General features: G+C 38.2%; 1 protein-coding gene across 1 annotated transcript in view; it reads left to right on the top strand.

The window, feature by feature from the left end:
* The window catches only part of LOC137265750 (1-phosphatidylinositol 4,5-bisphosphate phosphodiesterase epsilon-1-like), a 307,271-nt gene that overhangs the window by 232,814 nt on the left and 48,186 nt on the right, over positions 1 to 26,271 (top strand). Inside the window, exons 13-16 of the mRNA XM_067801199.1 lie at positions 341 to 486; positions 1,126 to 1,375; positions 2,353 to 2,537; positions 15,285 to 16,017. Of these exons, the coding sequence (XP_067657300.1) occupies positions 341 to 486; positions 1,126 to 1,375; positions 2,353 to 2,537; positions 15,285 to 16,017 (1,314 nt within the window). The remainder of the gene's footprint in view (positions 1 to 340; positions 487 to 1,125; positions 1,376 to 2,352; positions 2,538 to 15,284; positions 16,018 to 26,271) is intronic.

Here is a 26,271-nt window from a genome sequence, read left to right as displayed (position 1 = left end):
GATCAGCTATCTCATGAAGATCTGATGTTAAGTCCAGTATAATACCTCTCTACTTGAACATCTAAAGATACTTCCATCAAGTGGTCCAAGTGAGATTATTGCCTAAAATCCAAATTTTCATTTAAAGAAATAGTATAGGAAACCTATAGAAAATTATATATGAATTGGCAATATCAAGACAAGCATGAGTCTTAAGAAATAAGAACAAGAATTCACAGGAAAATGATTCTGCACTAAGGGGGACAACTCTTGATGACCAGTCTCAACAGATGTCCGATTCAGACTCTGGCTCTTGTTCATGAATGTTTTTGTGATGTTGTATATGTCAATGTTGCTGCAGGTGACGACGTGGATCACTCAGATTATCATCACTCAAGCCACCCACGAGGACAGGAAGGCTGTGTTGTCCTGTATCCTGAGACTGGCCGTGTACTGCTTTGTCCTTGGCAACTTCAACTCCGCAGTTGAAATACTAGCAGGACTCAGGTGACTATCTCCTGCTGCATGGCAGCCAAAGATACAGATTCTATGCATCAATGAATTATCATAGAAGGATTAGATGAAGACACAGAGCATCTGAGGCTAAACCTTCTCCTTGGCAGTTCTACTCTTTGAATTCCAGATTTGCTTCATAAACAGGGCATAGATTATGAGAATGCTAGTATCAATTTTATAACCCACAGCTAAATCATTTTTAAAAAACGAGTGACCTTCTGTTCAGGAGAAGTTGCAACAGAAATGCATGACAGCACCCTTATATTAATTTCATTCAATTTGATTGTGAGGGGTAGAAGTAGCCTAAATGGAAGCAGATCTTGCCTCCTTTGAACATTCAGGGGGATTAGTCTGATAAGGGCTGCTACGTACCCAGGAAAAACTGGCCAGGGGAATATTACGCTTGGTATAACAGATTTTAGTTCGTATGATGATGAAATCAAATATTTTGAAGAGCAGCTCATACAATATTCACTCAGAGACTGAAACAGAATAGTTCCTGCAGCATTTTTCATTTTGTACTCTTCTCACTTCTGCTTGTACATCTTTCAAAAAAATAATCTGTTAATACTGATTACTGTCTCTGAGATAAATGAGAGTGCACCATTCACTGACATATTTATATTCCAGATCTGAGAAGTTGAAACCTTTCTGGTTGTCAATATCAGAAGAGAACCTGTCCACCTTAAGTTCCCTAACTGAGGTCCTGCTCACAAGGGATCCTTCTCCAGAATACAGGGAGGCTGTCAGTAGAGCCCTAGACATCCAAGAATGCAAAGTGGTACCATTTTTCGGTGGATTCTTACGTGATCTCAAGGCAATATTTGCCGGTGTTCCAAGTCTCATTGTGCTTCCATCGGAAGAAAATCAAAACTTAGAGGTATGTTATTAAGACAACATTTCATTACACTAAAACACATGTTTCATGGTATCTTCTGATGCCATTGAAGGGAGGGTAGGGTATCCTATTGGTTAAAGCTTTCCCTCATCTTGCCAAAGACCCATGATCTGTTCCCTTCATGTGTACAATGTGTAAAGCCCATTTCTTGTGTCCCCCCTGTGAAATTGCTGAAATATTGCTAAAAGTGGTGTAAAACTAAACTCACTCACTCAAACTCTGATGTTAATTCTTGTCTTCTAATGCCAGTGACTTTCCTTTTAAGCATGAAAGTATTCCCAGCAGTTAATAGGTACCTAATAGGATTCCTATTCAAGACTTTTGTGACTCCACTTTCCCCATAATAAATACAGGCCTTAATTTATGTTAAAATTTATTATTATTTTTGTAAAATCAAAACTGTGTTATTGGACCTTGGTGCAATATATCATAATATTGTCATCAAAATCACATAGGGAAATTAACACATAAGTGATGTGGTTTCTCTGGCAACAAAAATAAACAAAAATACAAAGGTAAAAACAAAATCAGTCATTATGAAAGTTGGTTATTGGGTAGATGCTATTATATGAAGCACCCATAAAATCTTTCACTCCTACTCTCCTAAAGTCAGATCGTGTCTGTATCAGTAACTCCATCCCATTGTCCAGATGTCAAACATGCCACTCTTAAGATGTTGATAGGAGGTGTTCTTGGTACCAAGTTGGTGCTCTACATAAAAGAGATAAACATATGACTGGTTGGCATGGAGACAGGACGCTGGAATCACATTCGGCAGACACTATTAAACCTGTAATAATTGATACTAGCCTGAGCAGCTACACACCCATTCTTATGTCAACGTATATTGATGCATTTCGTTTTATAAGTGCAATCATTTTAAATGCGACATTACTCATTTTAAATGCAACATTACTCATTTTAACTCACTCCACCTCATGACCATGTTTCTCCCTCAGTTTGTGTCCGACTACAATGGTGAGGATCGCTTCATGACACGAATCGGCGTGGGGGGCCTTATCAACATGGACAAGCTGAAACAAGCTCACATCGTCCTAAATGACATCCTCCTGTTCCACCACCATGCGGACCACCAGAGGGCGCTCATACAGAAACTGGAAGATATGGAACAAGATGAGAACAGGTAGGGTAAAACAATCAATAGAAGTAATTGAAGTGTTTTGAAAGCAATTGCTTACCACTATTGTAGGCCTGTACAATCTCTGCGAAAAAGGAGACTATGTTTTACAGAGGTACTGACACCTCATTCTGGTACTCTTCATTATGAATGAATGCTAAAATACTTCTTATGCACATTGATTGAATTAGATGTAATGGTTTAGATGTTGCTGAAGATTATACTTTCTTCAGCTTCCTAATAAATATGAAGTTTCAAGGACATACAAAGAATACATACAAGGACATACAACAGAATAGTTTACTTTTTATGCATAATTACAATGTCATGTTTCATATAATGAAACAAAATGTGTAAACACAAATAATTATACATCCAAGCTTTAACAGATCAAACATGAATTAACTTTCTAATTTAAATCTTACTGAATTGTGTCTAGTTATTTTCCATAATCAAAAGTTGATAATCGAATATATCTTGATAAGTTGCACCTTGCATCGAATATATAAATATACATGTCAGTCTTATTATAACAATGAAATCTTTTAGTACATTTGTTACAAAACACAATAAGTTGGTGATTCAAAAACTTTTTAGACACAGATTGAGGTAACATGATGTAAACCATGCAAAGGTATTTCAAGCATTTTTGTTCAAGCTGTTGAAAGTTTCATGTTGATTTGAATTGCAGGGGCATTGTGTAAAACATTTGTATTTGATTTCTGTAATTATCAAATCCAGTGTAATTACTCCATTGATCCATCACCAATAAAAGCTGGATAGTATATCAGTCACAGTATCGATACACAGTCACAGTAAGTAAATTCTTGTATACAGTATGTCATTGTCGTGGATGTTTTGAAAAATTAAACCTCACACAATGATATGAGAGAGGGAGTCTCATTTCTTATATACCAAGAATGCATGCATATATTGACAAAATATAAATGTGCAAGCCACCAAATCTCTATAGGATAAAGGTGCCAGAAAATTACATAAACGTGACAATACATGATATGTATTCACAGCTGTTTTCTTTCAAGATATATCGTCATGAGACAATTAAACAATTAGGAGTTCTTTGTATGGCTAGATAGTTTCCTGTCATCCCCAAAACCTACCAGGGAATTCAAGTATGATAAACGTTAATTAGTCTTGGCCCAGTGAGTCGGGCAATCAGGTGTTCCAGGTGTTGAGTTGTGAAGTGGCTCTCGGGCTTAATGAGTTAAGACACATCGGAAAAGTTGTTTTCCATGGCAGAGTTTAACTGGCTGGATATCCATCGGGTTTCCATATGAATGTACTCTGGATACAAAGCAATACATTGCATTATTACCTGATTTTCTTTACAGCATTGTATTCCAGTGATTCACAAACTTTAGTATTGTGACTTTGTCTTATGCCATAAATGTTAGAATGGACCTGTTGATCAAGGCACATGGTGAATATAGATCTAGTAGACCAAGTCATGCAAAAAGTGTACCACAATACAACATTCTTACACAATGTCTTCTGAAACCATAAATCTAACAGAAATGTTATTTTGTCAGTTTAATGCATGTAGAATGTGTTACAATACCACACTCGGACTCATAACGTACAAATTATACGAAACTCAAGACCTCCTTATTGTATTTCATTTTGTACAATTCGCATGTAATGAGACTTCATGTAGTATTCTCTATTTATGTTAGGTGACATACTGAGCTCTGCTCTCAGGTCTGTTTGTAGTCTCCCAGTCACTGAACCACATTATTTTCCCTTCCACTGAGATCTTTCGCAATGCGAAGTCAAAAGAAGCAAGTCTAGATTTGCTAAGGTTCAGGCTGAATCCACCATCCTGACAGGTATTCATTTTCAATTGAAATATACATAGATGTATTCATCACAGCTACATACTCAGAGCCTACTATTTGGTACGGCATATGAGGTCCATCAACAACATATTGGGGGCATCCAGTCTTTTGTTATCACTGACTAACCTTTATCTTTATTCTTCTGACACGAGGAGAGGTAGGGTAGCCCAGTGTTTAAAGTGTTTGCTCATCATGCTGAAGACCATAGTTTGATTCCCCTCATGGGTACAATGTGTGTAGCCTACTTCTGGTGTCTCTCATTGATATTGGTGGAATATTGCTAAAAAGATGCGTAAATTATAATCACTCACTCACTCACTTTCCTGACTAGGAGAACAACAACTGCAACTGATTTTACTACGGTCGATTTAGGAGATAAACGTACTGTATTGGGATATAAGATGAATGCTACGCAGAATTGATAGTGTCTAAATTTCATTTGGAACCAATTGTGATGCATATATTTGTGCCATGTTACTCTACCCCCCTGGCCTCACAATGGAATCATCTGACCTACTTATTTTCTTGGAAGTAGTTGTTGACAGTGCAACAGTTCGAAATGGCAGACAAGACTGTGGTTACATTTTGAGAGAGGTTGATATTTGAAGGGTCAGTGGATAATATTTGAGAGGCTGTTGAATCTGAACCCTGCAGAATTGAAAAAAAGAACCTATTCTGATCGAGCAATGAAATTCAAGCATTTCACATAGCCATGATAGAATGCTTGTTAAAGTTTTCAACTTTAAATTTAAAGCCTACATATTCTCACAAATGACAACATGCTCTGCTTGACCTGATCAAGTAAACACTAATGCATCGTCTGACCATGCCACAACAGGTTGGGTCTATTATTGTGAAGGGGTGGACATCTCAGTGTCAAGAAATCTTCAGAAATTTCCTAACTTTCTTTAAACAAGAAGCTACAGATGGTTTAATTTTTCTGACTTGGGCTTTAAGCAGTGGGCAGCAGCAGCAACTGGTGTTTCCAGTGATAACTGAGCTGGTAATAGACAGAGATAGTGAGCAAGATTGAATCAGATTGTGAAAGTAACGTATTGTATGTTGTATGTGAGTATACCAAAATAGATAACATACAACCGTAAAAACAATTCAACTAAAATATGAAAGGATTGGTTTTTTTCAGAAGTATTGCTTTCCGGGACAGTTTTTTATGATGAATCCATGTATCTATGCTTAGCAACAACATTAATTACTCTGCTGCCCTTATGACTAGTTAACTACACCTGCCTTTTGTGCCATTTGACCTCTCAGGTTGTGCATATGTAGCTGAACAAGATGTAATTTGTCTGTGTTTGGCTGTATGACAGTGGTCTGTAAATAATTAGATATCAACCAGGACATAAAGTGGTTCACATCATGAGCAGAGGTCTACAGATTTTTTATCTGATAACAGGCAAACCAAGTCAAAATCCCGTTTATTGCATCTTAAGACCAGGTGGATGAAGAACACTTCTTACCTGAATCTTCATTTCATTTCAAAAGCAGACAGATAATACTTTTGCATATTTTCTATATAATGCAGAACATAACAATGCAAACGTTTGACCTGTAACTTCAATTCTGTGATAGCTGACCCACAAATTGTCCAGCTCTAGTGCCCTGTCTTCCTGACAGAAGCACTATCAAGGCAGTTAACCCTAAGCCTGCTAATATTCTAAAATAGACTCACCCATGCATTGTCATGGTGGAGTCCACATTGATACCTAGGGGTCAAGTGTTAACAACACAGCAACTGACAACCACAGACTGTTAATCTGTGCGGAAGCCCTTCATGCTTGGTTTTATTGTTTGGAATATTATTAATAGTCGACATTGACAGATTGGTGTATCAAAGTTACAGATTTTTTTGCAAGTATTGGCAAAATCAAAATTCTACTGTGTCGTTGCACATTGACAATTGGTGAGATTAATGTGTTGGGTGCTACTGTATGCTGCGTTGTGCCTTACTTACACTGACAAACTACACATAAAACACAAACCCATACAAACTCATCATGTGCATCAAGTTGAAAGCAGATCACGTGAGAGTTTATCCTGTTGATAGCGGGTGCTAAATAATCAGTGTATGATGCTTTAAATATGTTTAAAACCTCATTTTTTATCAATACCATCAAAAGTCAGGAATTGAGAAGATAGTGGAATCAAAAGATATTTGTGTCATGAAGTATGGATGGAGCTTTATTAAAAAAAGAGGTGTGCTTTTTGTGATTCTGAAACTTTTTTGGCAGTTATGTAATTTTTGTTGCAAACATCAGGAAATATATGATGGTCTCCTGGTGAAGGTGAAAGGAATTCTATGCATATTTGATACATATGTTAAAAAACTGACATATCATCTCTGTCATAATAAAAGACAATTTATGGAATTGTGGACATTTTGAAATTGTGGCATGAAATTTATCAGAGATGTTGAAATGGTTGGGAGCAATCATTCTTGTATTCTTTAACTTCTTTAATTTCAAGGTTTCAAACATCTGGGCACGGCCATGATGGGATTTCAGTCTTGTATCCTTGTATGTTTGTCAAAGTTTTATCTTCATGAGAAAATCATGTTGAGTCAAACAGTTCAGATATGACAAAATCTGAAACCTCTAAAGTCAAACTCTTTGAGACATTTTATCCTTGTCTATGCATTGTGTTTTGTGCCAAATATTCAACAAGTGAACTTCCCAAATCAAGGACCAAATAACAAAAAGTTCTTTGAGTGGCATATTAGAAGCTGTGATATTGAACAATCTTTATGGACAACAACCTCTTGTATTTCTTGAGTGTGACATTTAGATGCAAATCCTAGCTTCTCGGTGTGATTCCAGCTTAACAACGGTACAAGAATCTGTATTGAATGTGGCACTCACAAAACCAAGAAGTAGGTTTCCATTAAATTTGTTTATTTTTGACAGCAAAAATGGACACTGTCCACGGTGACGAACACTCACAGGATCTACAAAGACTTCATTATCCTTCATCCCTATTGACCATCAAGTATGATTTTGTAACAGATGCATCAACATTAATGCATTCTGATTTGTTTTCTCAGATATTAGAGGGGAGACAAACAGGTCAATCAAGCAATTGGCTAGAATTATCTCATTGGTTGGGATCAGATTGATCTGTCCTTTGTAATTTACTGGTACATTCGGCTCCTGACTTCACTTGACCTTCACAATTTGGTATGACCTCTTGACCAGTGAGAGGAGGATCATTGTGTGTTTTCAAACACGGGTCATGGGGGTCCTTCCTAGAATGAATGATAGAGTGGCCTTTCTGGACAAGGGAGATAACTGGCTTCTAGATGTCCATTTCATCTATTGATGACATTACCAGCGTGTGGTTGGAAGGTGGTGTTAACAACCAAGAGTCATCACTTTGAGCTCCAAGTTGTTTTACAAAGCCATATCTTTTTTGTTTTGGATGTATATATGTTTTTTTCCATATGTATCATAGTTTGTGAGTAAATAAGAAAAGTACATCTGTATGATTATGAACTATTTCTGGTGTTTTGAATTTAGCAAAGTGTTTAGTTAGTGTAAGATCATTATCCATTTTAGCATTACCGAGCTATAAAAATTTTCATGAGAAAGTCACAAAATGCCTCAAAACATAAGTTGTTGTCCTTATAGTTGCATGGTTTCTTCCAGTTCTTGTTCATATTCAACATATTTGGAGATCCCTGGTCATCTGATGAATGCTATGAGAATTGTAGTGTATCCTTTAAAACAGGAGATTTTGTCTCCAATGTCACTAGATGCATTTCATATGTGTCCTAAATGACACACCACATCTATCAATCCAAACTGAAGAACTTCTGTTGACACCAACAGAAGAACTTTAGGAGAAGAGAACCTTACGTTAAGATAATGGTACCGCTCAATCAACTGGATGTTTTTTGTTGATTGATTTATCAGTACCTGATAATCACCAACCATAATGGCCTAACAAGCCTATAACTGGAACTTTTTGTAGTTTTAGGTCATCTATAGCTGAAATGTGTGTCTGACTGTCTGTCTCTCTCTTCTTTCAAGTCAACCAAACATGAATAATAATATGGGGCTTTCTTCAAGTTAAACTTTCACACATGATAAAAGTCTCTTGCTTCTAAAAATCAGTTAAGGCTTGGAAGGCAAACTTTTGATCCCACAAGAGAATACTTATTAAAAAGCACTTTGTGTGGATAACATCTTCTTTATTGACATTTCTCTGCAAATTGCTATATTATCTTATTAACATCCAGTATCTGGCATATATATTGGGGCACTTGCTGGGATGTCTTGGCGAAAAAACTGATATTAAGTAATGGCTTTGTAGAGGAGACTTCTGTTGATAATAGGACCATTAAGGGAATCTGTCATACTTAGTTTCACATTATTGAAGTAAATGTAATGTTAGAACACAAAGTTGAAATATCTTTGTATTCAGACAACAGAATTTGATAAAATCCCAATTTTCAGTGAAACATCTGCTTTCATATTTGCCTAACCTCTGAATTTAGAATTGGAGAACTTGAAAAACATGAATTCCGAACTAAATATAATTTTTTCCTGGTTTGCTGTCCAAGGTCATTTATATTGGAATCATTGATGAATCATCAGGTCAAGCTGCCAATCAATGATGCATGTCAAAGTGACCTGCTGTCTCTGTCTGGCAAGAATAGTTTTGGTGGGCAAAAACACCTTCTTGTCACACATGTGAGAGTTCAATTCCCACACTGGTACAGGGTGTGAAGGGTGTTTCTGATGTCCTTCATTTACACAGAGATAGCATCTGTTGCTGTTCTCCTTTAGCTGGCTGGTTGGTTTTGATATTTTATGCCACACTCATCAATATTCAGCTTTGTGGTGGCAGTCTGTAAATAACTGAGTCTGGGACAGACAATCCAGTGATCACCATCATGAGCATTGAGCTATGCGATTGGTATACAATGTCAGCCAAGACCACAAGTTTGACTGTACAATTCTCTTAGTCACCTATTACAACAAGCATGGGTTACAGAAGATTAACTGTAGCCTGGATCTACACGGGTATGTTCTCCTATGAAAACTACCAGTCATATTACCCATTGCTCCTCTTTGAAAATAACACTTTTTATGGAAGCGCTTTCCCTTTCAATATAGTAAGTACGACATCAAACGTACATCCCCTTTGAATAACATTTGCATTATGTAATATGTTTCCCCTTTTAAAGTAACAGACATATTAAACATTAAATTTTTTCTCTAAAGGTAACAGTCATGTTATATATTACAATTTCCCTTTAAAAGTAACATTCATTTTGTATGTTACAGTTCTGTGACAGTGCACAATTTATCTTTGTATTCTTCATATTTGTATATTTTTTTGTATGTATGTATTTTGTATATGTTTGCCACTTATATCTTTCTGTGAGTTCACATTCATTTTGAAGAGTTGCAATTTTGAAATGTCACATTAATTAGCTTTCATGTCATGGTTCAAACTGATGTAACGCACCTGGCAAGAATAATTAACACAGGCCATATACCATTGAACATGTCACGCTTAAAACTCAAGCAATTGTTTATTGCACCAGTAAATGTCTTAATGACACGTGGTATAGACATCCAGACCACAACTGCAATAAATCCAGTCTAATTAACCCCAAGCTAATTAGCCCCAACTACTGTTGCCATGGCCAGGTGACATCAGCTGTAGAAAGTTGTAAAACAAACCGTAATTAGGTCGGTGTAATAATCCTGTCACGGTCACATGACTACCCTTCCAAAAATTCATTTCGGCTTGTTCAATCAGTGACCAATAGTAAAAATATCTGATCTTGGTCAACCAATCAAAATGGTAACTGAAACACCGATTGTACCTTTTTGGCCAATCACAAAAGAATTCCAACATTGATCAGTGGTGTTTCAGCTATAAAAAGAGGTCAGTGATTTCTTGTCTACACACTTGACCTCACAATAAATGTTGAAACATCTCCTTGACTGATCATTGACTTACGGAATGCTACATTCTATTTAAGGTAAGCTTTCTTGTACAACTCTGGTATTATATTATTCAATGCCATGAGTAAAATGTCTTATTTATGAATAGAAAGTGGCAATATCATGTACATAGTGTTTTGCATGAACATCGTCATGCATAATATGTCAGTCGTTATTGAACATGTAGATAAACTAGATGTGCTGTCATGGATTAGTTGCGCCCGTGTTGCACTCGTGTATGGACACATTAGATGTACTTTGCATCATTATTATGCTAATAGTGAACTAAAGTGAATATCTGGTTCAGTAGCAACTATCATTTATATATGTTTCACATAACGACAGCTGAGGCACAATTGAGATATGTGTTAAAAGGATTTGTATGAATATGCTTTCCCATTATGGTTAGTATTTGTTTGTCAGCTGGTTCGTGTGGGGTAACCAGCTTATATCCTTAAATAGAATGTAGAATTCCGTTAGTCAATGATCAGTCAAGGAGATGTTTCTACATTTATTGTGAGGTCAAGTGTGTTATACATAAATACATATACATAAAAGATATTTAAACAATAACCTAATATATACATTTTGATGGGGAATTAACATCTCAAATGGTCGAGCTTAAATGTGTGACAGTTATAACATTTCCTCTTTCAACATAACATCAAATACTAATCATAATGGGAAAGCATATTCATACAAATCCTTTTAACACATATCTCAATTGTGCCTCAGCTGTTGTTATGTGAAACATATATAAATGATAGTTGCTACTGAACCAAATATTCACTTTAGTTCACTATTAGCATAATAATGATGCAAAGTAGATGTAATGTGTATATACATAAGTGCAACACGGGCGCAACTAATCCATGACAGCACATCTAGTTCACTTACATGTTCAAATAACGACTGACATATTATGCATGACGATGTTCATGCAAAGACACTATTACATAGTCAGTAACGATTTCAACATTATGCATGACGATGTTCATGCAAAACACTATGTACATGATATTGCCACTTTCTATTCATAAATAAAACATTTTACTCATGGCATTGAATAATATAATACCAGAGTTGTACAAGAAAGCTTACCTTAAATAGAATGTAGAATTCCGTAAGTCAATGATCAGTCAAGGAGATGTTTTAACATTTATTGTGAGGTCAAGTGTGTAGACAAGACATCACTGACCTCTTTTTATAGCTGAAACACCACTGATCAATGTTGGAATTCTTTTGTGATTGGCCAAAAAGGTACAATCGGTGTTTCAGTTACCATTTTGATTGGTTGACCAAGATCAGATATTTTTACTATTGGTCACTGATTGAACAAGCCGAAATGAATTTTTGGAAGGGTAGTCATGTGACCGTGACAGGATTATTACACCGACCTAATTACGGTTTGTTTTACAACTTTCTACAGCTGATGTCACCTGGCCATGGCAACAGTAGTTGGGGCTAATTAGCTTGGGGTTAATTAGACTGGATTTATTGCAGTTGTGGTCTGGATGTCTATACCACGTGTCATTAAGACATTTACTGGTGCAATAAACAATTGCTTGAGTTTTAAGCGTGACATGTTCAATGGTATATGGCCTGTGTTAATTATTCTTGCCAGGTGCGTTACATCAGTTTGAACCATGACATGAAAGCTAATTAATGTGACATTTCAAAATTGCAACTCTTCAAAATGAATGTGAACTCACAGAAAGATATAAGTGGCAAACATATACAAACTACATACATACAAAAAAATATACAAATATGAAGAATACAAAGATAAATTGTGCACTGTCACAGTTCTCCTCTAAAGCTAACAATCAATTTATATGCTACAGTTCCCCTGTAAAAGTAACAGACATGTTATGCAATACTATTAGCAACAGACACATAATATATATGAGTTCCTGTTTAGAAATAACTGTTCTTTTATCCAGTACAATTCTCCTTTAAATATAACATATTTATCCCTCATGGAGTCTGTTTGAGGGCAACAAAACTGCAGCATATATATATGAGAACTGATTTTAGTCGTGTAATACAATTATCCCAGATCCCTACCCAGCATTTGATATATCCCTAGATAGCCGACATTTAAGCTCAATCAGACCAGTAAGTAGAATAACCAGACCAGGCTTTGGTGTGATTGAGCAGATTTTCCGTCTCCAGATGACCAATGGGATGTGATTGTCAGCCTCTAACTGACCAATGAGCTGTAGGTCAGCTGACATGCCACTCATCCAGGTAATGGGGACACCCTCGTTATAGAAACTGTTAAATCTCTGTTTGTCTGATGCTATGGTCAATATTTTGTTGCTAGGCATTGCTAGAAACTGAGGCTGCTCACCAGTGTCCAGGTATCTGCAGATGAGTGCGTCACACTATCTCTATAATTGTGACGTATGGCTTCTGGATTTTTAATAAATGATGCATTTTGCTTCTGAAAACAAGTTAAGGATAACCCTGATCTACAGCAGTCATCCCTTCCAAAATGCATGTGGATTATCAGCTGGAGAATAAATGCACATTCAGTGTTGATGACGGCATGATAACTAATCAACAAAATACTTGTAACAAATGTTATATTTAGGATTACACTTCCTCAGGAAAGTACAGATTCTAGTACTATTGTTAGGTTGAGTCCTATCCAGGATTTGAACACACACCCTCAGAATTGAGCACCTAGTCATCAGTACACAGTCTGCAACTCATAGAACCACAGCTTCCACAACAGTGGAAGTCGGACAACTGGTAGTCAGGACTCCACACCAAGTGTACGCCTCTGATGAGTGTAAACTGGCATGGCGCCTACAGTCTGTGGCCTAGGCTCCCGGTTGTCTGACTTCACTCTTGTTTGTGCGCTGCCAATTAGGTGCCTGACTCGGAGGGTGTGAGTTCATATCTTGGATGGGACTAAATACCAAAATCTGTACTTTACTCAAAAAGCATCATCCCCAACATAACATATGTTACGTTTGACCACTTTCTGACTGGCATTGTGTCTTCATACTAGCTGCCTAGTATGGCAAAAAGTGGTTTCCATGTCCTGTATAATGCTACTGCTGTGTACAACTTACAACACACACATGTACATGAACATGTGCAGGCACGCACACACAAAGACACACAAATGGCCATTGGATACAATAAGAAGAATACAATATCCACATGCTTTCCATCTCCATCTCAGGTTTCAAATTTTTTTGTTGTTGTTGTTGTTGTTTAACCCCACACTCGGCAATATTCAAGCTATGTGGCATTGGTTAGTAAATAATGAAGTCTGGACCAGACAATCCACTGATCAGCAACATGAGCATCGATCTTCGCAGTTGGGATACAATGACATGTTTAAGCAGAAAGCCAGACCACCTGATCCCATAGTCACATCTAATGAGAAACATGGGTTGCAAGACCAGTTCCAACACCAGATATTCAAATTATAATGTAAATGTATGTGATGTTATGTGTGTGTGATGAATCCTATTGCTGGTTTATCTCTCAGAGAATGTGGTTTGATATACCCCTGTCAGGCCCCCCTAAGTAATTGAAGGAATTACAGCAAATTTGAAGGAATTGCATCTCAAATGTAAACAAACGCAGCCCACTCGCGAAACAATTGCAGCGATATCGGTAATTTAGCGGTAATAACAGAAATACATCGGCCCTATCGGAAGCAATGTCGGTAATACTGGAAACACGATCGGCCATCTTCGGAGATTTTTCGGTCGCGAGCGGAAACTCACGCAGCAAAACATGGCGTCGTTGGAAAAAGCACCCGTCTCGGTGAGATTTGTTTTTAGTTCCTACTATTACGTTTTCATACTTATCCATCTTGGACCACCCGTGTTGAATGCGTTTAGGTATGAGGTGTTGTCGGGGCAATAGCTTATGTTTTTAGGAAAGGATAGTCACTCTAGGAGAGCGTCACAAGTCATGCCCCTGTAGTTTGTTTACATCTGAACATCGAAGTCGTGCCGATGATTACGAACGTGCGCCAGATATAACATCATTTATTTTGTAAAATGTGTTTAAATTTGTCAATTGCACTTCGTAGCAAGAAAAATTATGGCTCATAAACTTCTTCATGGCGCACGTTCATGATGTTCGTAATCATCGGCACGACTTCGATGTTCAGATGTAAACAATCTCCAGGGGCATGACTTGTGACACTCTTCTGCAGTGACAATCTTTTCCTAAAAACATAATCTATTACCCCGACAACACCTCATACCTAAACGCATTCAACACGGGTGGTCCAAGATGGATAAGTATGAAAATGTAATAGTAGGAACTAAAAACAAATCTCACCGAGACGGGTGCTTCTTCCAACGACGCCATGTTTTGCTGCGTGAGTTTCCGCTCGCGACCGAAAAATCTCCGAAGATGGCCGATCGTGTTTCCAGTATTACCGACATTGCTTCCGATAGGGCCGATGTGTTTCTGTTATTACCGTTAAACTACCGATATCGCTGCAATTGTTTCGCAAGTGGGCTGCGTTTGTTTACATTTGAGATGCAATTCCTTCAAATTTGCTGTAATTCCTTCAATTACTTAGGGGGGCCTGCCTGTGTTGTAGTATTTCAATCAATCAACAAGGTATAGGGATGCCTTTTAGCAGCATTTAGAAGTTGTTATAAATAGTAAAACAGTAGTAAAAGATCTTGGTCAAGGTATATGGAGCCAACAAGTCATGACACATCCTGTCACAAGCTGCCTCATGTTGCACATTGTGTCTTTGTCTTTTGTTTGTGCTCCTGGTCTGATTTCTTAATGTTCCTGTAATCTTGATGAGCCGAGTAATAATTCCCTGTTCCCATTTCTGTGTTTGGCTGGCCATGTAAGAACCTTTGTTTTTACAACTTTGGAAGTTATCTAGAATATGACATATCTCATGACATCCTCCATTTCTTCTTTTACAGAAACCATGTGCGATCTGAAGATGATGACAGTGATAGTGACTATGACCTTGACCTTGACAGCTACCAACCCATTCGACCTCTGTACAGTGACCATGAGGTAATGATCATCACCCCAAAGGTTGCATCTCTGAACCATCATTGGCTTCAGTGCATGAACCATGGGACAACAATGGTGAGATGGGAGGAGGATGGTGGTCGCTCGTGCATGTGCTACCTCCGCCTGGAGATTGACAATGCCACGTTAACCTGGCGGAAACCATCATGGAGTGCGCTACGTGCTGGCAACACTACTCCGGATTACGTCCTGAAGGGTGAAGTGGAGAGTAATGGGTCGCAAATCTTGTGTGCTCGCCACACAACGGGTGAGGAAGTCTGTGATAATCTTGAGGAAGGCTATATTGATGTGACCGTCATAAAGGAGGTGTATTTCGATGATGAAACTGTTGATCTTGCTGCTGTGTCTAAGCGCCATGGGTTGGAGGATATCAGTCATGAACACAACTGTATTACCATTCTGTATGGAACCTATCTGTCAGAGAACCGAAAGTTGTGGTTCATTGCACCTGCACACACTGCCAAGATCTGGTACCATGGTCTCAAGTGTCTGGTACGGGCATCCCACAAACTACAGTACCAGACAGACAAGAAGCTACAGTGGCTTAAACAACAGTATCTGCAGCTGTACTATGACTCAGAGAAGTGTCAGGGACCAACACCTGCTGAAGCCATCAAGGTAGGTCACCACTGCTGATCTGTACATTGTAAGATTCACATGACTAACATTGGGAAGTATACTGAACAGCAAAAGAAACACAAGTTTAAAAAAAAATGAAATCTCATTGAAGCTAGCATTCATGCTTATGGAATGTTCATGGTACCTTGACAGAAAGAACACCAGACTTGCATGTCCTTTGCTGTTCAATATATATTGTAGTGATTGCAAATTGGAGTGTCAAGAGCCATAAAGGGCTGCATCTTGTTGACAGTAAGAGGTTACCTATGGCTTGACACCACCAGAAGTGGTCAGTATACGTGTGTCTTGTGTCAAATGGCTGGAACTTGCTGTACTGGTCAGTGTATATGCCTAGAACTGAATTCAGATGGAGTAGCCAGTGATCAGGAAATGAATCAAGCCGTGAGATCAGTGTTTTGGTCCTTCAGTTAAACCCTGAAACCTTCTGAAGAAATCAGACTGTTTGGGTCCATGGGTTAAGACCAGAAACCTTCAGAAGATGTCAGTGTTTGGTTCTTTCACCTAAGTCCTGAAACCTACAGAACTAGTCAGCGTTTTGGTCCTGAGTCAAGCACTGATGCCTGCTGAAGAAGTGAGTGTTTGGTTCTTCCTGAAGAAGTCAGTGTTAAGTCCTGAAACCTGTTGAAGTAGTCAGTGTTTTGGTCCTGAGTCAAGCACTGATGCCTCCTGAAGAAGTCAGTGTTTGGTTCTTCCTGAAGAAGTCAGTGTTAAGTCCTGAAACCTGTTGAAGTAGTCAGCGTTTTGGTCCTGAGTCAAACACTGAAACCTTCCGAACAAGTCAGTATTTGGTTCCTTCAGCTAAGTCCTGAAACCTGTCCTGAGTCTGTTGAAATCTGCCGAAGTAGTCAATGTATCCATTGAACATTATGTCCCTGAGTGTGGAACTCTCTTCCCCAAGATCTGAAACTTTCTCTTATGTTTGATTCATTCAAATAGAGTCTCAAGATTTATCTTTTACGCCAGTAGTATGAATCATAGTAACTTTTGTCATCATCTCTCATTTTTAATTAATCTAACATTTAGTTGCTTTGCCCTGAACATGTTGCAAGTGTGGTAATGAGCACATTAATAATTGTGTGCTATTATCATTATTATTATGATTAATGTATAGATCTAGTATGAAAAATCAAGTAGTGAGTGTGTGTGTGAAGGGCCAAAGCCTGAGGTCGCAATACAATCAAAGCCAACTTTTTGAACATGTGTCTCTGGATAACGCTGTATCTGCCATCCTCACGTGGCATCAGGTGCAGACTATGGATGGCTATAAGAAGAATGGATTGCCCTCAGGAAGTCAGGGCTGCAAATTAATTCCAATAAGATATTCCTTCAGTTAGGAGACTGTGATTTCTGACAACTGCATACAGTTAACATACAGCCTAATGGTACATTATCAGATGGCACCCACATGTGTTACCATGAGAAATGTAATTTAGGATCACTTGATAACACAAGCTGAAGGACAGGATAAGGAGGAAACAAATTTACACAGATGATCTTCAAATTATGGATGGACATATTTTTAACCAAGCTGCTTCTTGATCAAATAGATACAGTGGATAAGAAACGATTTTCATTTTCCAGTACAGTATTCCACCCACAGTATTGGCAAAGGTTCAGTGCATGGGAGTCAAAACAGCATGTCCCTCTTGGTAGAGATGTATAATTGTAGATGGCCATAGAACAGGGAACTACCCAAGGGCTTGAAGAACAGTCATCAGCAATCAGATGAGTGCAATTGGGCTGTGAAGAAGGTTCTTGTATAATAAGTCTGCATTATAACTGATTCACACTCCCTGAGCTCAAGTTGGCTGATGGTATGGAGGTTTACATTAGAATCATTGTTCACAATGGAGCTAAATGTATGAATTTCCTAGTGTCATGGGACTGAGGAAATTGTTGTTTTTGTGGTGAAAGCTGCATCTGTAATTGACTGTCGAGTGATATGTTATTGATCCAGACTGGTTGATCTGGGTGCAGTGTCAGTTGTTATGGTGAATGCATGGTATGAAATTGGTTGACTGAAGACCGATGAAATCAGGGACACAACTAAATATTGTTATTTTTTAGTATGTATTGGATTGATGAGGCTGCATCTTGATGGTGTATTGCTTAATTACTATGAGTTGGGTCACATAGTATGTCATCTATACTAATGTTATGGAAGTGAAGGTGGCTGTGCGGATTTGGAGATTAGGTACCTCATTATGAGAATGTTAGTGTGAATCCCACATGGGACTCGACCCAAAAATTACTAGAATTTGAACTTTACTGCGTAACCCCATATACAACAATTATTCAGTTTATCATGACTTTGTAAATGTCATCTGGCGCTTGGGGATATTACAGTCTGAGCAAAACAGAGTGAGTGACTGAGTGAGTGACTGAGTGAGCGAGCGAGCGAGTGCTACATGTGTATCAAGATTGGTTGGGTGCCAAGTGGTTCAAGTACTTGAAGCAGTTGCTTGTGATGTGATGGGTCTGATTCCCCACAAGGGTTCAATGTATGAAGCCCATTTCGGTGTCCCTCACTGCAGTATTGCTTGAATACATAAAAGCAACATAAAACTAAACTGACCCACTCATGTGCTTCATCTTCGAGCAAGACCAATCCCTCGAAACTCAATAACCCATCCATCTACTCTCTGTGACCAGCGTTGCTTAGCTTTGGTTGGTGACCTGTGTCTTTCTACACTGAGGGCCAAGTGCCAGCACAATCATATTACCTCAACACTATCACAGCCAGATTACAAGTTACGGCTGTTTAAAGCTACATCAGCGAAGTTAATCCCGATAAAGTTGGTCAAATATGAGAGTAAATAGCACAGCAGGCCATGTTATTTCAACGGATCCTAGACAAAATTAATCTGACATTTGTGTATTTAGTTTGCCCAATTTATCAGAAGTATTACAAGGCAACTGTGTACCCAGCTGAACGCCATACAGAACACTGTACAAGAACTGCAGTGTCCCCTTATCATTAAGGTTGAGAACACCAGTCGACACGTGTCACTGATAGCATAGTGTATCAACACCACCATTTAAAAGTCTGACACATGAAAGAATTAGTGTCTTGTAATTCACTGAAATAGATTTTCTTGCTCATTTGCATATTATGTCAGTATTTGAGCGATATATTAGCAGGATTACTAAATAGATTCACAATCCTGTATGACAGGAGTGAGTGAGTGAGTTTGGTTTAATACCACTCTGAGCAGCATTCCATTTATCCATGGCAAGTCACCTTGATGTGAGGAAAAAGTCCAACATGCAGACATGAGAATTTTCTGCAGATCCACTGATTTCTAGGATTTGGGTTTCATTTTGAATGATTTTGATATTTTTCTTGAGTTGAGTTTTTCCTTTACAAAGTACCATCAGTCAAAACACACTTCAGTATTGCCAAATTCATTTTAGGAGTCCCCCACTAGTCCCTCCATCATGACACTGACCTAATCAGGGTGACCTGAAAGACCCCCAACAATCCAGGCTAAACTTTCTGTTTGTTTTGTGTTTTTGCGTTGTCATGCCAGAATTACATAATGCTTACCCACATTGATAAACCAACAAACATGGGTATGATGCTGACAGACCTAGAGACAGTTTTAGGTCCAACTTATTTTTCAGTATTTTCAGTACACGGTCACAGGATTCTGTTGTGGGCACAACTCTGCACAGACAGTGATTTCACCATAATGACTGGACCATCCTTGCCAAAGAAAGCACAAATGCATTATGATGGAAAAATTCAAATACTATACAGAATCTCACCCCAGTACTTTTGATATCAACTACATGAAGCTAATAGATATGGAATTTGAAATTCTGAGGCTGGCTAAGGACTTTTCATTCATGTCTGAAATTCTTCAGACTTGCAAAGGACGTTAAATGTATATAAACAAGTGTCTGAAATTACCATCACATTTATATGTTACTTTACATCAAGTAGAAATCAGTGTTTTCTGCATGGGAAGGCCAGCTATTAGTTTACATCAAGTAGAAATCAGCGTTTTCTGCATGGGAAGGCCAGCTATTACTTTACATCAAGTAGAAATCAGCGTTTTCTGCATGGGAAGGCCAGCTATTAGTTTACATCAAGTAGAAATCAGCGTTTTCTGCATGGGAAGGCCAGCTATTAGTTTACATCAAGTAGAAATCAGCGTTTTCTGCATGGGAAGGCCAGCTATTAGTTTACATCAAGTAGAAATCAGCGTTTTCTGCATGGGAAGGCCAGCTATTACTTTACATCAAGTAGAAATCAGCGTTTTCTGCATGGGAAGGCCAGCTATTACTTTACATCAAGTAGAAATCAGCGTTTTCTGCATGGGAAGGCCAGCTATTACTTTACATCAAGTAGAAATCAGCGTTTTCTGCATGGGAAGGCCAGCTATTACTTTACATCAAGTAGAAATCAGCGTTTTCTGCATGGGAAGGCCAGCTATTACTTTACATCAAGTAGAAATCAGCGTTTTCTGCATGGGAAGGCCAGCTATTACTTTACATCAAGTAGAAATCAGCGTTTTCTGCATGGGAAGGCCAGCTATTACTTTACATCAAGTAGAAATCAGCGTTTTCTGCATGGGAAGGCCAGCTATTAGTTTACATCAAGTAGAAATCAGCGTTTTCTGCATGGGAAGGCCAGCTATTAGTTTACATCAAGTAGAAATCAGCGTTTTCTGCATGGGAAGGCCAGCTATTAGTTTACATCAAGTAGAAATCAGCGTTTTCTGCATGGGAAGGCCAGCTATTAGTTTACATCAAGTAGAAATCAGCGTTTTCTGCATGGGAAGGCCAGCTATTAGTTTACATCAAGTAGAAATCAGCGTTTTCTGCATGGGAAGGCCAGCTATTACTTTACATCAAGTAGAAATCAGCGTTTTCTGCATGGGAAGGCCAGCTATTAGTTTACATCAAGTAGAAATCAGCGTTTTCTGCATGGGAAGGCCAGCTATTAGTTTACATCAAGTAGAAATCAGTGTTTTCTGCATCGGAAGGCCCGGTGAGGTAACCTAGTGAAAGAGAGATTAGTGATGTCATTTTATTGTGATGTCATAGTAAAAAATGATGTCACATTGTTTTAAAGCATGGTGTGTTGCAGTTAAAACATATAACCATCTGTGGAAGAAAGTTCAGGGGATAAATTGGAATTAAACCACAGATTTTATACAGCTTAAGAACCAGTCGAAAAGCAGGATTCGCAAATAGCCTAGTAGAATATAAATTTTTGATGCGAGTATATTTTATTGCAAAATCCAAAATGTTGTGACTAAGCTGTTCAGAAAATTTTCGTTGCCTCAAGGGTTCAATTACAGTAGCTTGTGAAAAATATGGTATTCTTTAACAGATTCATTTCAACAATTTACTTCTCAAATAATTCCACTGAAATAATGCAGTGTTAAAGTTTTGAAAAGAAGAAACATGCAGCAATTAGAAACTTAATGACTTCTTCCTATTGAAATTCTCGCAATGGAAGACAACCTCTGAGTTTTAAGTTACAGCATATTGAAACAAACCCTTATCAGAGTGTGCAAGGATGTGAAAGAAGCAAAACACGTACAAAATGATTTCTGTTTGATTGGCTTCATCTCTGAAGGACATGACAAGTGCAAGTAATTAAGTGTATACTTGCAGCTGCTTGTGAACTAATTCTCACATTCAAAGGGAAATAGAATAAAAATGTTTTGTCATTGGAAATTAGGCTTTGTTATATTTCAAATATTTAAAAGTATGTAAAACTGTATGTCATAGGACAAAACCATTTTGGAATGAGAGCTTTAATTTAAATAGACTGATATCTATTTCAGGAATAGAAAAGTTCATCTTGGTTCTGTTTTAGTTTACTGTTAGCCTCTTTTCATTGTACACAACTATCTCTCCATACTTGAAATATGTCCATGGAGGATGACGTTCAAACAATATTGCCTGTAATTGTTTCATTTTTTCTTTTTCGATTGTTATTTTCAAGGAAGAATTATATGAATATAACCACAGGCAATGATTTACATTACCAAACAATGTCTTTGTACTGCATGTATTTCATATTAGGTCAGTAGATATCAGCTGTAAGGGAACATGGAGAGATGAAGTTGCAGAGGTGCTTATATATCCCTAATCATAACAAAAACTTGTTAGAGGCTCAAATCCAAATTTCATCTGATTATGTTTTAGGTTTCTAGGTTCCACAAATTGCCAAGAAATGCATGTATTTCAAGATTCCTCACATGCTGAGCTGTCTGTCATATACAAATACTGTTGAAAGTACTCACTCACTCACTCACTCACTCACTCACTCACTCACTCACTCACTCACTCACTCACTCACTCACTCACTCACTCACTCACTCACTCTCACTCACTCACTCACTCACTCACTCACTCACTCACTCACACTCACTCACTCACTCACTCACTCACTGAAAAGTAGACCAAGGCAATCAAATCTAATAAGTCAACAAAATGTCAACAATGATCGTGAAGTAATTGGGAAAAAGTGCTAGACAAGCTAAGCCGCTAAGTGGAATGTATATAAGTCAATTAATATTTTAGTAATTTTACTAACCACTGGATGAAATTCAGCAGCCATCTTGAGTGTCAGCACAAACTGTTGTCTGGTGTCATAGAGCCTGCTCAGTCCTCAATGATGGCAGATAAAAAACACTCACAAGAATCTTTTCCATCTTATTTGTCACAAAACCCACTCCAAGACCTTTCCTCAAGCTCTTGGTTTGAGTCTGTGCTAAATATCTTGATCCCCGATAGAGAACAGATCGATACTGAGAGTCTTTTCAGAACTTCTTTTTGGGGAGATTTAATTGACTTAGTTTCTGAAGGACAGATATCTGTCCCTGGGGGCTGATGCTAAGCTGTAAACAGTGTCGTCTTGTTATTCATTTCATTACATTCATGAAATTAGCGGAAAACATCATCACACCATTTGCATCTTGTTTTAACAAGATTTCAGCTTGATATCACTGGGCGAGCCACAGACATGGAAGTGCAATGCTCCCAGAATTTTACAAAACCAATTTTTCAAAATACTATTACCTTGCAAAAAAAATTAGATCTAGAAGGAATGAAAGTACTTTGTTTTGTTTTGAACTATTTTTGACGACTTTCTTTAAACATTGTGCTTCAAAAGTTTGTTCATAACAAACTATTTGCATTTGTACTGTTTAAGGTTGTCGAAAGTGCTTCAGTTTGTCAAAGTTGCTTCCCTTTGGTACAGCAGAATTCAGTGATGATGGATTCAACTTACATTTCATTGATTATATTTCTAGGTTTTTCAACACCATACTTATAATCACCAGTTTCATCAAAGTGTGAAACATTTATGCATTTGATACTTGCATCGTTTAGTGCTTTCTTTCCCATTGACCTGACCCACCATAACATGAGTACAACAATCCCAATTTACTCACTTGGGATGTAACCTCACTAATCCTCAATTTTAAACAATAGCAGACTAACAAATTATTGGTAATTTATACTTTTTAACATGACTTAAATTGGACACCCCAACCTGAATTTGTTCAATTCCATGATAACTACGGGCCACCATTTTGTTGATGGAATATTACAGAAAGAACAGAACAAATACCCATTCACAATTCACAACGGTCATGTTCTTGCAATATGTTATATGGAAGAATATTTTGATGTCCCTTGCCACAAAATTTCTGAGATGTTGCAAAATGTGTTGCTCTAAAAGAAGGTCTGTTCTAATTGCCAGTCATTAGTAACAAGCCAGGTAGCACCTGGGTAACCATCAACAGTACAATGCTGAAAGCCTCCAGAAAACCTGACAATCTCCAGGGTCAACATTACTAGGTTAATTGAGCTTAATTACTGTCATACTCATAAATATCTGTCATAGCTTTGTGGACCATGGTTGGCACCAAAGTTTGGAATTCGACTGGTTGTGAATGTGTCCGCTTGGACTGGTAGCAAGGTTTTAATTGGCACCAACATTTGCAAGATTGATGTGTCGGCCTGCATTTGCACTATTGTCATGAAGGCAGCTGTTAGGACCTAGACTGGCTTGAAGGTGTTTAAGGTGTCCATTTTCACCTGGTTTGGCATCAATGTGTGAAATGCTGCTGTTTAGCCCTGGATTGGCATCAAAGTGTCTAAGGAATTCATTTTATCTGATTTGACTCTTCAAAAGGCAGCTGTCAGGACCTAGATTGGCACCAAGGTGTTTAAGGTGTCCATTGTTAACTAGTTTGGTACCAGTGTTTGGGAAGTGTCTGTTTGGACCTAGGTTGTTATTAAGGGTTTCCATGTTGTCCTGGATTGGAACTAGTATTTGGAAGACGTCTGGGTGCACCAGGATCAGTACCATCATTTATAAGGTTGCCATGTTGAACTTGGTTGGCTCAAACATTTGTAAGTTGGCTCTGTTGTACACAGCGGCCTGGTGACAGACAGATACATGAGCTAGCTTATCGCAGGGATGCTTGCCATGTGAAGACCTTCATGTTGCACAATCAGTCTTTAGTATCTCATTTAATCAATGGCATCTTTGTTCCCTAGAAACCAAGACAGGTCAGTTGGAAACTATGACAAGCTCATGTGGTCAGGATTTCCCTGACAGTTGATAGGTAGAGGATGCAAATCTCATCTGTCTGTTGTCACATGACCAGAGACTGGCCCACAGATAGCTCCTTGCAGCCAGTTCCTATCCAGCCATTTGGACGTGACTGTCTGTCGGCTGTGTCTTTGGCAACATTCAGGGGCTGAATTATTATCAGATTGAGGAACTTTGATCATGAGTATGTCAGAAGATGCAATGCCTACTGTTGATGGACAGTTAGGTGTATAATGAGTGGCGCTGTGAAACTGATTGATTCTGTGCATTCAAAGGTAGGTCTCCACTTGATGGTGCTGATGTCAATTTGTGTAAAATTGAGGTGAGAAATAATCAGATTCTTTCACTGATTCTAATGGTGTGAATGTGGTATCATGCTACTATTTCATATCACACTGATATAAGGATATAGGTAAGGGTATAGAGGCTGATTATCATGGAATATACATACTATTGATACTGGTAACTGTAATATTAAGGAATATATATAGTACTGTTATCATTGAGCATAAATGTGCTGATATCTGGGAGCATGGATTTACGGATTTAAAAGGGCATCAATGTACTAATATCATAAGGCATAGATGCTGCCAATATCATGGAGCATAGATGTGCTGATATCATGGAGCATAGATGTGCTGATATCATGGAACATAGATGGTACTGATATCATGTATATAGATGTTGCTGATATCATGGAGCATAGATGTGCTGATATCGTGGAGCATAGATGGTGTTGATATCATGGAACATAAATGTACTGATAGCATGTAGCATAGACGGTGCTAATATGGGGGAGCATATATGTACTGATATCATTAAACATAGATGTGCTGATATCATTGAACACAGACATAGTGATATCATTGAACATAGATGTACTGATATCATGAAGCATATATGGCAATGATATCAGGGAGCATAGATGTGCTGATATCATTAAGCACAGTTGTACGGATATGGAGCAGAGATGTGCTGATATCATAGAGCCTAGGTATACTGATATCATGGAACACAGATGTGCTGATATCATGGAGCATAGATGTGCTGATATCATGGAGCACAAATGGCACTGATATCAAGGAGCATATATATACTGATATCATTAAACATAGATGTACTGATATCATGGAGTGTACATGTACTGATATCATGGAGCATAGATGATGCTGATATCAGGGAACATAGATGTGCTGATATCATTAAACACAGATGTACTGATGTGGAGCATAGATGTGCTTATATCATGGAGCATAGGTGTACTGATAGCATGGAACGCAGATGTACTGATATCATGGAGCATAGATGTGCTGATATCATGGAGCATAAACGGTGCTGATATCATCAGCATTGATGTGGAGCATAGATGTACTGGATTCAGGGAGCATAGATGTTGCTGATATCAAGGAGCCTAGATGTGCTGATATCATGGAGTATACAATATGCTGAGATCAGAGAGCATAGATGTACAGATATCATAGAGCATAGATGGTGCTGATATGGGGGAGCATAAGTGTACTGATGCCATGGAGGAGAATCATGCCTATCCCTAAAGCATGCTATAGTTTAGAGCCACATCCTCCTCAATACTGTACTGTGAGTGAGAATGATGTCTACTCCTGTAGCGTACTGTACTTGAGAATCACGTC

Source organism: Haliotis asinina, chromosome 15, assembly GCF_037392515.1.
Source record: "Haliotis asinina isolate JCU_RB_2024 chromosome 15, JCU_Hal_asi_v2, whole genome shotgun sequence".
In the NCBI taxonomy this organism is placed as follows: Eukaryota; Metazoa; Mollusca; class Gastropoda; order Lepetellida; family Haliotidae; genus Haliotis; species Haliotis asinina.
This window is presented reverse-complemented; position numbering and strand designations above follow the sequence as displayed.